At 37.9% G+C, this 12318-nt stretch overlaps 3 protein-coding genes across 6 annotated transcripts; all 3 read right to left on the reverse strand.

The window, feature by feature from the left end:
- Positions 1-606: 606 nt before the first annotated feature.
- Positions 607-1668, reverse strand: LOC127246555 (uncharacterized). The gene has a single exon (XM_051267997.1). The coding sequence runs from the start codon at positions 1666-1668 to the stop codon at positions 607-609; it is 1062 nt and encodes a 353-aa protein (XP_051123954.1).
- A 1671-nt stretch (positions 1669-3339) lies between these two features.
- Positions 3340-7266, reverse strand: LOC127246773 (uncharacterized). 3 transcript variants are annotated; one of them, XM_051268318.1, is made up of 12 exons: positions 6816-7266; positions 6559-6637; positions 5896-5997; positions 5694-5810; positions 5334-5604; positions 5092-5252; positions 4697-5004; positions 4505-4604; positions 4344-4403; positions 4173-4256; positions 3964-4080; positions 3340-3875 (listed from the first exon to the last, which is right to left on the reverse strand). In XM_051268318.1, exons 2-12 carry the CDS (start codon positions 6607-6609, stop codon positions 3567-3569), a joined length of 1680 nt encoding a protein of 559 aa, XP_051124275.1. In that variant the 5' UTR covers positions 6610-6637; positions 6816-7266; the 3' UTR covers positions 3340-3566. The 3 variants fall into 3 exon arrangements, with proteins under 3 accessions (XP_051124275.1, XP_051124274.1, XP_051124273.1); XM_051268317.1 differs by having other exon boundaries at positions 6559-6646; XM_051268316.1 differs by having other exon boundaries at positions 6559-6730; positions 6816-7265.
- A 575-nt stretch (positions 7267-7841) lies between these two features.
- LOC127246774 (uroporphyrinogen-III synthase, chloroplastic) lies at positions 7842-11880 on the reverse strand. Of its 2 annotated transcripts, none has more exons than XM_051268319.1 (9): positions 11634-11880; positions 10672-10759; positions 10231-10300; positions 9834-9952; positions 9477-9572; positions 9052-9107; positions 8839-8924; positions 8417-8551; positions 7842-8168 (listed from the first exon to the last, which is right to left on the reverse strand). In XM_051268319.1, the coding sequence occupies exons 1-9, from the start codon at positions 11844-11846 to the stop codon at positions 8111-8113; spliced, it is 921 nt and encodes a 306-aa protein (XP_051124276.1). In that variant the 5' UTR covers positions 11847-11880; the 3' UTR covers positions 7842-8110. The 2 variants fall into 2 exon arrangements, with proteins under 2 accessions (XP_051124276.1, XP_051124277.1); XM_051268320.1 differs by having other exon boundaries at positions 10231-10297; positions 11634-11879.
- Positions 11881-12318: the final 438 nt, after the last annotated feature.

A 12318-nucleotide genomic window follows, 5' to 3' on the forward strand; every position in this document is an offset into this window, starting at 1 on the left:
ATCAGGTTTGTCTTTCTACACAAGGCAAGAAAATACTGACATGCACGAACGTCATTTGGGGTTAGAATATTAATAATGTCATGCTCATCTAGAAGTTGACAATTATATTTAATTATTCTATAATTGAATGCAATCCGACATCTTTGAAATCTAACAAATGCTTGACTAATTTCACATTGATCATACACACTATATTGCCTAAAAATCAATTCTTGCCCGTGTTCAGATCAATCAAAGTTTTGAGTATTGCCAAGTGAACAAATTACATGTTTAATTAATATTTGAAATTTAATGCCAAAAAAAGTCTGTTGTTAAGTGATACAAGTTAATAAACATAACAAATTATGCAATTGAAGCTGATAACTTGAGGGTTTACAAGCATAACTAATGAATTGTATAATGTTGTATTGCAATGTCCAAATCCGACATACAAGCGATGGTACAAATGAGTTCTCAATTTACGATGTTGGCAGTAATTTCCGACATGCAAATTTTACATATGATTAAAGATTTTCTATACAGAGTAGGAATGAAGAGAATTGAAACAACATTTTAACTGTATGGGTGTGAGTGTGACAGGCATTATTTATATATAAATATATTTATTTATTTATGGGAAAATCCAAAGCCGTTGGCGAGCGCATGGACGGCCGGATTGAAAGCTAGCCGGCCCAGAATACCTTGCTTGTACGGAAGAAATGTTTTCTTCTTCAAATCCTCCGAAACCGCCCGGTTCGTCGTGTAATGCTTCTCGTGCGCTGAAACCCGGTTTTTCCTTCTCGAACCGGATCCAGAACCCGAGCCGTCGCTTACTCGGAAGCTCGAGTGCCTCACCGCAGCTGTGTACTTCTTCAAGGGGTCTTTGTCGGCGGCGCGTCCTTCCGACGCGCTCCGGAAGAGGAAGAAATCCTTTATCCTCCACTTCTTGAGACAGGTTTTCACCGACGGCGGCGGCGCCGCCGCAGCCGCCGATGAATCGGAGGGATTCTTTGCGTCGTGCAGCGGCAGCTTTTCTTCCTCCCAAGGGTACTGTGTATCTCTAAGAGGCGAAAGCGAACGCGCCGCCCGGCGGCTGGAAGATTTCGGCATATTCACGCTTCTCTCCCTCCCTCGCGGCGGCGCCGCCGCCGCGTCGGCGTCAGTTCCCCGTCTGTTATTGTGGCGCGGCGAGAAGGCGCCCTGGATGAGCCTCTTCGTCTGCGAGATCGGCGACGGGGAAACGGCAGTCGTCTTCAATTTCCGGGGAGACGCCGCCCGCCCGCCGCCCGCCGGAATTTGCAGACGCGGCGGAGGCTTCAGAGGCTTGATCACTCCGCCGTCGAATAGCTCGTCGGCGGCGACGGAAGCCGTTTCCCACTCTTCGCTGAACACATCGAACTCAAAATCAAATTCATCCCCGCCGCTATTCTTCGCCGGCGATTTCGGCGTCCCGGGCTTCTCCTCCCACTGAAACGGCACCCCTGAGGCGGCGCCGCCGCGAATCTCACCTTCATCCTCGAATAAGGCATCAAAATCGCGATAGAATTGAGAGAGATGAGAAGGACTAGTAGGCGCACTGCAATAGTAATCGCCGAACGGCTTCGGCGTCGACGGCGCGCTGGCGTACGGCGACGATCTGCCGCTGCCGAAATCGAAATCCCTCGGGGGAGAAGGTAAGACAATCTCCATTTTTGCTCCGCCTTAATCCCTCCGAAACAACAGCCGCTAATTGCTTATATATATATATGTATGTATTTGTATGTATATGTGTGTGGGGGGAGGAGGAAGGAGGCAGGAAGGAGTGAGCAGGCTGCAAATCTGATTGACCGTAAGAGATGATGAGCGAAGCCGCCATTTATTACTTGTGAATTCGTTTTTATAAATTAATAAATAATTAATTATTATGCATAGAATAATTAAGCAGAAACTTAAGCAGGACAAGAATGGCACTAGTTTAATTGTAGTCTGAACGATAAATTTATTTTACTCGGCTTGCGTTGGAGTAAAGGGCAGGTCATTTGGTTGGTAATTTGTAATTACTGCCACCATTAACAGCTAAAAATGTAACAAAATGATAGTTAATTAGTGACAAGTACACGGCACAATGACAGAAACAAAGTCAAGGAATGTGTAATGTATTTCTCTCTCTCTCTCTCTCCTTTTTATTTTATTTATTTTTTTTTGTATATACACATATGTCCATCCTTGGCTTGCCGATGGTTCAACTGCTCTGGCCTGACTTGAATATTTTAAGACACACAGACATTATAATTATTTATTTTTTAATGAAAGGAGATACAAAACGTGGGCATCAATATTAGCTGTAACGGGGTCTGTTGTATGTAATAACGGCGCTGATCATTCAACAGGACTTATTTTTATGTGACCATATCCTTCTAGATGGAGCTTCTCGATATTCCAATGGAATTTTTAAAAAATAACTGATAGAAGCGCTCCAATTTCATCTCGTGCACATAATTTGCCATTCAAAATATACTGTTTACAGTAGAAAAGTTGAACAATGTCAATTGTTACTACAGTACAGGCGGCATGAATAATATGCTGCCACGTGTAACATGAAGATGAGAAACTTTGATGATATCAAGGTAACAAATGTATGTGTAGTTAGGCAATGAATTTTCCACATGATTGATTAATATAATGTGTGTGTGTGTGTGTGTCCAATTTTAAAGTTAGGCATGTCCTGTTTTTACCTTGGTTAGCCGACAGTGAGTGAAGAAGATCTTATTCAGTAAATTGCAATGATTGTGTTTGTTCGAGGATTTGGATTTTGAGTTAGGATTTGAACAGTAAAAATTGTGAATTTGAATAGTTGTATGATGTGATATAAATAGGTATTGATGTGATATTTTGAATGTAATATTAATTTTTAATATAATATAAAAAATGAAAAATAAATGCTTGATTTGATGTTTTTAGAAAAAAAAAAAAATAGAATAAATAGTGGAAATCCAAACAAATCCCTCAAACAAACACACCCCTACATCTATTTATTACCTCCACAATTTCTCCAATTCCATTCCCAGAATAATATAAAATGAGGCCATGTTAGAATATAAACTATCTATCTGTTCAGTGGAAAAACAGACATCAGAAAGTCAAGAATTGCATGCAAAGGGAGGGACATATGCTTTAAAAGCAGACAGTCCAAAATATGCTCTGTCCACCAATGATTTGCATGTGCTGTTGTTTTCACTCACTACTACTCTTAAAATTATTGCATGTTTGTAAGCAAGGACAGAAAGAGTTCATCGAATAATTTGCTTGATGCCAGGCCAGTTCAGTGCAGTGCAATGGCATTTATTAGTTCTTCTTCCTACCTAAATTACTGTCTTCTCATTACAAAACATGGGCTGTCACATTACATGATGTGTATTCAGACATATGAGATTATCATCTTCTCAGATTAAATGAAGTTCTTACATAAATTGATTTTAACATTTCAGGAAAGGAGGAGGAGGGTTTACTCAAATTTTCTACAGTATTTATTTCAATGCGCACGAAAAGTTTTAACTCCAAAACTGCTATAGTTTGAAAGGGACTTAAAAGAAGTATATAGTTGATGGTCAAGATGTGTGCAAGAGGTACCTGAAGCTGAAGTCATACGGCATTATCCGATGCAGCTGCAGCAGAGGCTCGCCGTGCCTCCTCTCGAGGCACTTGATTGCTTCTTTTCCCAACTCGCATGGCAGCTGAAGGCATATCCAATCGAGAAACGACTCCATGTCCTTTGCAAAGTCCAGAAGGTACCAATCGAGGAGCTTTGGTATCGCTACAACTTTTCTACTCGTTGAAATGCCTATTGCTGCTTGTAAGTATTCTCTCTTCGCAGATTCCAGCTCGTTTTCAACTTGTGATGAAGTGTACACTCGCACCTATAATTGAAAGTATTTCATATGATAAATAAGTATGTATGTATTTTCAATTCAGCATTGATTTGGAGTGCCATAAACAATAACTTACCGCAGGGGAAGACCAGCTGCCGCAGGATAGTCCGAATGTTACCAATGGTTCGGATAATTCCAAGCCGAATGAGTTGCATTTTGTCGCTTCATCGTGTTTCAGACCCTTTAACAATGTCTTGAGTGGATCAGAGCAAAAGGGATGATTAATGGTAGAACTTCATGAAAAAATGTGTCCGAGGATAAAAGATAAGCTGTGAGTAATCTTACATGTTTCGAGTGATAAGGCAATCTCAATATGAAATGCTCAATAGTTACTGCATTTAGAAGTTGTCCGCCAACATTCAATGTTGCCTGAGAAATCATAAGCTCAATAAGGTGAGCCTGATGCTGAATAATGTGCAGATATGGATACAACAAACTAGGTGAAACAGCCATTACCTTTTGCATTAGTGCAACAGTCATTTCAGGGCTTTCAGGGATGCCGTACTCGATGAATGCCTAAAGATAGATGCACTAAAGTGAGAAAGGGGAGAAAACATGGGAACTAAGAAAGTACGATATTTTTTAAGTTAAATAATGAGGTCAGTTCTTACTCATACATTCATCATGCAAGCATTGTAGACATTGATCCAGAAAGCAAGCTTTTCTTGATGATTGAGGCCCTTGAGGTCGACGGATTCCAGCTCTCCCAATAGAAGCCTGAAATGATAGATAAGATGGCAATATGGTTATTATACAACTTCTGGAAGCAGATGGGGACATAAGTTCGTCTATTGTAAGTTGTAACTTACTTTAATCTCTGAAATGGGAGTGCAGAAACCATCATTTGGTTAGGATTCGTACAGAGGGTTTCAATGGAAGATAAATGCTTATATGGGCCAATATCTCTCTTCCCAAACTTTGAACATATTCTGTAAGGATCCTTCAACATATCTGGTGTAGGTAAAGTTCTTGTACTACTCCTGTTCTTATTCGAGCCCATTCTCAAGTAAATATTCATCAAGCATTTTATAAGGGTCTCAGAAATTTTGTTTGGATTGTCATCCACTGGAAAAATATCCTCAGAACTCTGGTGGCTTGGCTTCACGCAAGTTTCCCTCTGAAAATTCCAAATAAAGAACCCCAATAATGTATTGAATTTCATACTTTGGACGATGGACAAATAAGTACTGAGATAAACAAACACCTGCGGTCTTTGAGGTTCTAAACGCCTGTCAGATGATCTGCTTTCGATGGGAGGTCTTTTAGCTGGATGTCTGATTGTCTGTGCAGCCTTCAAATTTGGTGATTGCTGCTTGTTCTTTGTAGGATTGGTGCTTGTTTGATTCTCCTTTCCCCTCCGTTGATCTAAATTGCACTAGATACTCAATGATTGACAAGCAAAGCCTAGATTCGAAATCAACTTAAGACAACATCAAAAGTTAGTACCTGAAAGAGAAGGCTGATTCCCCTCAATAGATGCCGAAGAATTTGGCTCAGCTTGAAGTAATGATTTGGACTGGTTTGGTTTTGGATCATCATTAATCTGACAAGGTACACATAAATCATCATCATCAGCAGCATTGTCATCCCTGTTCTTCTTTGACGATGAAATGTAGACAGCTTCTTGATATAGTCCTTGTCTGAAATGCACGACTTTCTCTTCAAGACAAACAACTTCTTCCTCCAAAACAGCTACTTCAGCAAGAAGCTCAAGTGTCTGCACATCAATTGTGAATCACAACCAAGCTTTAATCTGGGTGTAAGAATTGATCATCAATTCGTTCTGTTAGGGAGATCAAGACTGACATTGGGTGGGAGGTAAGATGGGAGGCGGGGCAGAGCTCCCAGTGGTCTGGTGAAGGCCCTCTCCAGCGCTCGTCGAATGTTTTCCTCGTGTCTGAGCTTCTTCTTTAGCTTATCAATCTGCATTGCATTAGACTACTTAAAAAGAATGACCCCAACATGATCCCTTACACAACAATTAACTGATAACAAACTGAAAACATACATCTTGTTGTAATGCAATCTTTCTTTCCCTACTCGACGTGTTGCGGATTTTCGTTGCTTTCTCAGCTTTCACTGCCCTTCTCCTCTGCATTTCGGCTTTCTCCTTCAGGCAATCATGGAGTAAGAATAAGCTCCCACAAGAAAGGAATCATAAAACCATAAATGATAGGGGAAGATAAAGCTAACTTAACTGCACCACATATCTCATAAAGTGCAACAGCTATACAGATAAGAAGAGAAAGGTGGTGTTGAATTTTCTTACAAGCAAACAAAAAGGGGCTTCAGGTTCACAGAAACTCCCAAAAATTATGTCCAGGAAAATCCAGCAGTAAGGACTAAAGAATTCTATAATACATACATATACATACACATATCATTTTCCAATCATTTTTTGATCTCTTATGCCACTGAGTAAACCCTGGAAACTCAATTTGGTTAAAATCACAAAAAGATAATGCTTACTTTCGCAAAAATTATGAAGAAATTCATTACGTGAAGCTTTCCCTTGCAAGATGAAGCCATTTTTTTTTCGCATCAGATGAAGAAATCGAGAAACATCAAGCACTTAAAAAAAGAGGCGACATGAACAATTACTTCACAGATGCTCATTAAATTCGAATTTAAGAGAAAGGGGTAAAATGAATTAATAGCCTTGTTCCTTTACTTTTTCTGGCTTGATCGACGACTGCGCATTCCCCCTGCGTTTGCTGCTCATTTTACTTCAACAAAACAATCAATGATCCCTGCAGCCACTGGCGTAGTTATGGATAAGGAACTCATTCAATTAGCGCCTACCCCAGACAGACGTATGGAATTAGCTCCGATGTGAATATGCACTATTAAATGAAGACGATGAAAGTTAAGAAGAGATCGTCAAAAAATCGAGAAGCTTTACAGAGCAAAGCGAGCTAATAAACTAACCAACAGTAGTTGTTCGGCCACCACTGCAATAAATTCTCGGCAAAACTTGCTTGATCTGCGCGAAATAAATGCACGTACACACCATATATGTATCAATCACTGTATCATTCATCTCCGATCGAATCAAGCCCACCCACACAGCTGCGCGTTGCCAAACATACAATTCAAATATTCTCTACCTCAGAATTATTTTTATATACAGACTATACATAAGCTGTCTCTGAGCTTGATAACGGATTGATTGATACATCACACACACACACACATACACACATATGCGTTCATCTATATATCCATTCATATAGTATATATATATATATATATTTGTGTGTGCGTTGGTGGGGATGGTTCTTGTGGATGAAAAAAAGGCTGCAATATAGTATTACGATTGCTTCACATGGGTGCCAGCCAAAAATGTAATATGAGCATCAGCAGCAGCACCCCACTTGGCAATGAAATCAATTGGGATCATCTTGTCTTCCTCTGCATTAATTTGGTAGAAATATATATAACTGATTCGTTAATCATTAATTAATTTGGTAGAAATATTTATAATTGATTCGTTAATCATTAATTGCTATCTCCGGGCACGGAAAGTTTGCAATTAATTAATCAATTCATTCATTATTGTTATTCTTTTTAACTTATGCAGCCTGTTAATTACTTGGAATAATTAATTAGTGATGTGCTTTTTGTCATTTAGCTTGATAATATTTTAACTTAGGTATTTTTTTAAAAAATAATAATAATAAAAATTATTACATCATTAAAGTGATAATTGCTTCAGCTTCACAAAAGGCGCAAAAATGATTGCACGCTTATATACGGACAAACAAGTGTCGCAGAAGCGTGCTTGGGTATTTTCTGCTTCAATCATTACGTCCTCAACACATACTAATTCGATTTATTTCATATGGATAATTGGTGAAACAATTACCTATATGTAAAGTGGTAACCAAATGAGCCGACTGAACACATTTAAAATTCTACGCGACACATACAAAGGTAAAAGTTAAAAGTAAAACGTAATATATATATATATATATTTACTTCCCACGCAGCAATGTACATAAAAGCTTTGGAAGTAAATCCAAGAAAAAATAAATAAATAAATTCGAGAACTGTGTAGAGATCGAAAAGAGCCGGCATTATACCTGGCAATGAAAGCCCTTATCAGCCATACTATGGTAAAGTGAATAGTAGAGTGAGAAAGCCATTGATCTGCAGGAAGAGAAGCCTCAGATGCAATGGGTCACGCGTCAATGACAACCAAGAAGAAGATGGATAATCATATTTCAAACTCTCTGCAACTGTTTTTGAACTCGCAGGGCTTCTACGATGCTGTTCACCCACCTATGAAGGCAGGGCAGAGCATTAGATGTCTGATGGCAGAATGCTAACACAAGATAGACAAAAATCTCTTTATCTGAGTAGTTCTTAGAAACTATTTGTACATTCTGCTGTCTGCCTATGAAAACATTTGATTTTTATTGTTTAGGTCAGACTACTTACGCCTTGAGGTAATGGGAAGAGAGAAAATTACTTCTGCATCGGCTATCCAATTTATGAAAAAATGTGTATTAGAGTGTAGAGTGAATTACCCTTCAATACCAGGATTTTCGGGAAAGTACACATTCCTTAACCCCAGTTTTTTTGCAGCTATAGCAGTTGTCTCCCCGATGCATGCAACAGCATTATCCCACTGCTGTGAGTCGGGTATCAAACTTACCCAGGCACTGGTAGGAACAAAATCTCGTAAATAGTAAGCAATTAGAAAATGAGAAAATAAATAAACTGATTTAAAAAAGAGTAGCCATAAATAAGAAGCATCCCACAAATGGGACAAGGAGAAATTATTCCATTATCAGTTGGATAAGGATTTTGGTTAACAGACATGGTTCACAAGGCCTGACGATGCTCTATGATGTAGGCAATTCTAGTGCCCAACAACAAATAAAGTGGTGCAAGTGGTCTAGCAATTATAAATAAATTACATAGCAAAAGAATCTGACAGAAGGCTTACCGAATGGCAGAGGGCGAAGCAACAGCAATAACAGGTGCCAACAGTGCTTGTTCTAAAATCATTTGATCCACATGATTAACAGGTTCCTGCCAAAAATAAACAAGAACAGAGAGCTTTAAGATAAATTCAACTTATTAAAGAAGATGTCAATCTATATTTAAGCCATAAGCAGCAATACATTCATGTAACTGCACACCAACAAGATCAACATACTGTCGTATATGTGTTCAGCCTAGTGACCTCAAATGAACGCTTTGCTAGGCCTTCCTCTGAAATAGGAAACCAATCACCAGTTAAAGAATTCAGAGAGACATTGAAAATATTAGTTGCCAAAAATATGTATTACATTTAATTATTCCAACAATTAACTCCTATGTATTACAGCATATAGAATCACATAATGTTCAAGTGAGTATTGTTTTTTCAGCAAAACATAAGGGGCCTAGTGAGAGCATAAAAGATAAAATAGTATCTACACATCTACAAGTTAAGATAGAGTTAGCATAAAATAACCTAGATTTTAAGTATACATAGTTTTCAGTACTCATTTCCTTATCCTGGAGATAATATTTACTCGCAAATATCACTCTGCAGAAATTAACATTGAGAGGAAAGAATGCAAATAGTTTAACACTCACCAATTTCATTGCTAGCTTTTGCTGATGCAGGGTACAAAACAGTGTGCCTTGAATTTCCAGAATCAGGAAGCTCAGCTGCCAAAACCTTGCCAGTAGCTGCAACAACAATTGAACTTGCCATGTATTTTTTTTTTTTTTGTTTTATTGAATCCAGCGAAAATCTGTGTATTTGTGTGTGTGTGTGTGTATATGTATATATTATATGAAGAAGAGCACCTATAAAATCAAATTCAAAGAATCAAATTTCCTAGGAAATATATCTAATCTAATCTAAGATTTATTTTACCCTTACCACCAACATATATAACTCAACTATATTGAAACGAATATAAACTAGATCGCATAGATATAGAATACCTTTTGATGGTGTAAAAGCCACATTAAGGCAGGCTTTCAATGATGTTGGAATTTCCTCAAATACACTTGCTGTACCAGCTCCCACTACTCCAATCCTGACCGCTGGTGTTCCAGCAGCTCTGCAGATCAAAAACTTGAGTTTATAACTCAAATCAGCTCAAAGGGATGTCACAAATCATTATTATTTGTTAATAAGTAACAACAAAAATTCACATTTTAGAACATATATGAGCTGTTCAACTTTGAACTGCAAATGTCAGTGTAGTATTTTATCTTGCTAGCATAATAGTTAAGGGAAGACTATATTTTCCAGTAAGAGTCATGCAACTTACTCCTTTAAAAATTTGATAAAAATGATTAATGATCTAAGAGCATTGTCAGAGAATGTAAAGCATACCTCCAAGCATCAAGGAAGACTCCACCAGCTTCAGGTGAAGTTATGATAATCCAGTCAAATGAAGTGCCTGCTGTTCAACAATCAATTATCAAAGATTCTAAAGAGACAGAAGAAACATAAGTGAACAAACTGTACAACAACATCAGTAATAAAACGTGATCCTCGCCTCAAAGTAGACACACGCACACATACAGCAAATGCAATACTCCAGTGCACCAAAGCAAGCAAAGACACATTCATGCAGATACAAATAAATTCTGTAAGTAAGAACCTGATCACTTTTGCATTGAAATATCAACTTTATCAATTAATTAGACATCAACATGGATTCTCGCAAAAATTACTCATATTTGTAGATATAAAATATATAGAAACAGAATCTAAAATTTTAACCGTTCACATACAATGCAACAAAATGGTCTAGCAACACCAGGAACTTACTACTCAATACAGATGTCAGCTTTTCTGAATCAGGTAACATAGTATGCTGGATAAGGGGAAGCTCCAAACAGTTGATCCCATGGCTTGCCTTCAAAAGTTCAAAACTTTAGAAATCATTTAGGCTTTGTGGATAGAGGTAACACATCTCAGGATGGATATTCTAAGTGTCTATGTAAGCATTTGAGGGGAAGCACTTCCACTAGTAAAAAATGTATATACAAGGAACTTAATCACCCTTGATCATGGTAATGAATATTAATAATCATTTGGGGGAGGGGAAGGGAATGAAAAGAACAAGAATTCATTGTTAGAATATGCATTCATAGACTACCAAAAAGTAATAACACTACTAACAACAATAATAAGGATTGATCAGAGTCTATAGCCTTAAACCGGCTCCAAAGTTGATCTAATTTATACTAATTTAAAAAACTCGCAGATTGATGCAAATCCATATCATGCTATTGTGGTGACCAATGGATTCTAGGAAATATTGGGATTTGCACAATAGAAAATTTCTCAGCAACACCGATGAGCAATCATCATCGTCAATTCAGCTGCATTATCTATACTCATTATAAATTAGCGAACATATTAGATTTGTTGGCATTCAAGAAAGATTAAGCAACAATTAATTTCACTGCATTCTTTCCTAGGGTTCCCCTACCAAACTACATAACAATATCCCCAACTTTCTTTTGAAAACAATTTTCAGTCACAGCAGAACCACTCCTAACATTTGATATATTACTTTGTTCTTCTCTTTCTTAACAATAACGCGCGATAAAAGTAAATCATTCCCCACACTAAAACCAGTGATCGACAGGCGCGACAAGTAAATTACATCAATGAATCAACTTCCCATAACCCAACATATATATAAAAAACAGAAAACAAAAAATCAAAAGCACTCAAACACCATTATCAGAAAATGTACAACACTCACAACTTCAAAAAATTACCAAAGCATTAATAAGCTTTCCGTTTTTGCCGCGCTCTCTCGTGACCACGACTTCAAGATTTGAAGGCGAATGCAAAGAAGCCGAAACCGAAATCGAGGCGAAACCCCCCATTTTAGGGCAAATTCCACGCTGAAACCGACGACGACTGCAGGAATAGAAGGGAACCGCAGGGAAAGAGACCGGAGAGGAAGCGAAAGCCAAAACCGGAGCCATCACTTGTGAGGAACATCCGCGTTCGCCTAAAAAGTCCGCAATTTTTTTTCTTATATACGAAAATTATTGATTAATCAAATAATTAACGTAATTAAAAGTGATTATGGCGCACGATTAATTTAATAAAGACATCTTTCTGATCGTACGGTCCATACGGATTACGGACCATTTATCTTGCTGGTGTATTGAAATAAATATTTTTCAATAAAATTATTTTTATTTTAAGTTTATACTAATATTTTAATTTTTTTACAACCTTTTTTAATTTATCCATCACATTTAAATAAAAAAGTAAAATTTTCATGCCTAATAACTACTAATAAACAGAAACATTCCTGACTTGGATTCAAATCCTTGATATATACAAAAACACACACAAACTTGGGCTACTCGTAACGGTCATGGAGTCGTGGCAGTAAATCCGTACGCATGGCCAACACCGGGGCTGTGTCCCGGTGCAGTTGGCCGGAAA

Source organism: Andrographis paniculata, unplaced genomic scaffold (assembly GCF_009805555.1).
Source record: "Andrographis paniculata isolate CXL003 unplaced genomic scaffold, ASM980555v1 Contig30END, whole genome shotgun sequence".
In the NCBI taxonomy this organism is placed as follows: domain Eukaryota; kingdom Viridiplantae; phylum Streptophyta; class Magnoliopsida; order Lamiales; family Acanthaceae; genus Andrographis; species Andrographis paniculata.

Excerpts from the sequence above, each read along its gene's own strand:
- LOC127246555 (XM_051267997.1), bottom strand. The coding sequence starts at position 1,668 with ATGGAGATTGTCTTACCTTCTCCCCCGAGGGATTTCGATTTCGGCAGC.
- LOC127246774 (XM_051268319.1), bottom strand. The coding sequence starts at position 11,846 with ATGGCTCCGGTTTTGGCTTTCGCTTCCTCTCCGGTCTCTTTCCCTGCG. Across the intron at positions 10,301-10,671 it reads GCTGACATCTGTATTGAGTA|CAGGCACTTCATTTGACTGG; the intron begins GTAAGTTCCTGG and ends ATTGTTGAACAG. Across the intron at positions 8,169-8,416 it reads GAAAATCCTGGTATTGAAGG|GTGGGTGAACAGCATCGTAG; the intron begins GTAATTCACTCT and ends CTGCCTTCATAG.
- LOC127246773 (XM_051268318.1), bottom strand. The coding sequence starts at position 6,609 with ATGAGCAGCAAACGCAGGGGGAATGCGCAGTCGTCGATCAAGCCAGAA. Across the intron at positions 5,998-6,558 it reads CGTCGATCAAGCCAGAAAAA|GAGAAAGCCGAAATGCAGAG; the intron begins GTAAAGGAACAA and ends GATTGCCTGAAG. Across the intron at positions 4,081-4,172 it reads TGCCTTATCACTCGAAACAT|ACATTGTTAAAGGGTCTGAA; the intron begins GTAAGATTACTC and ends GATCCACTCAAG.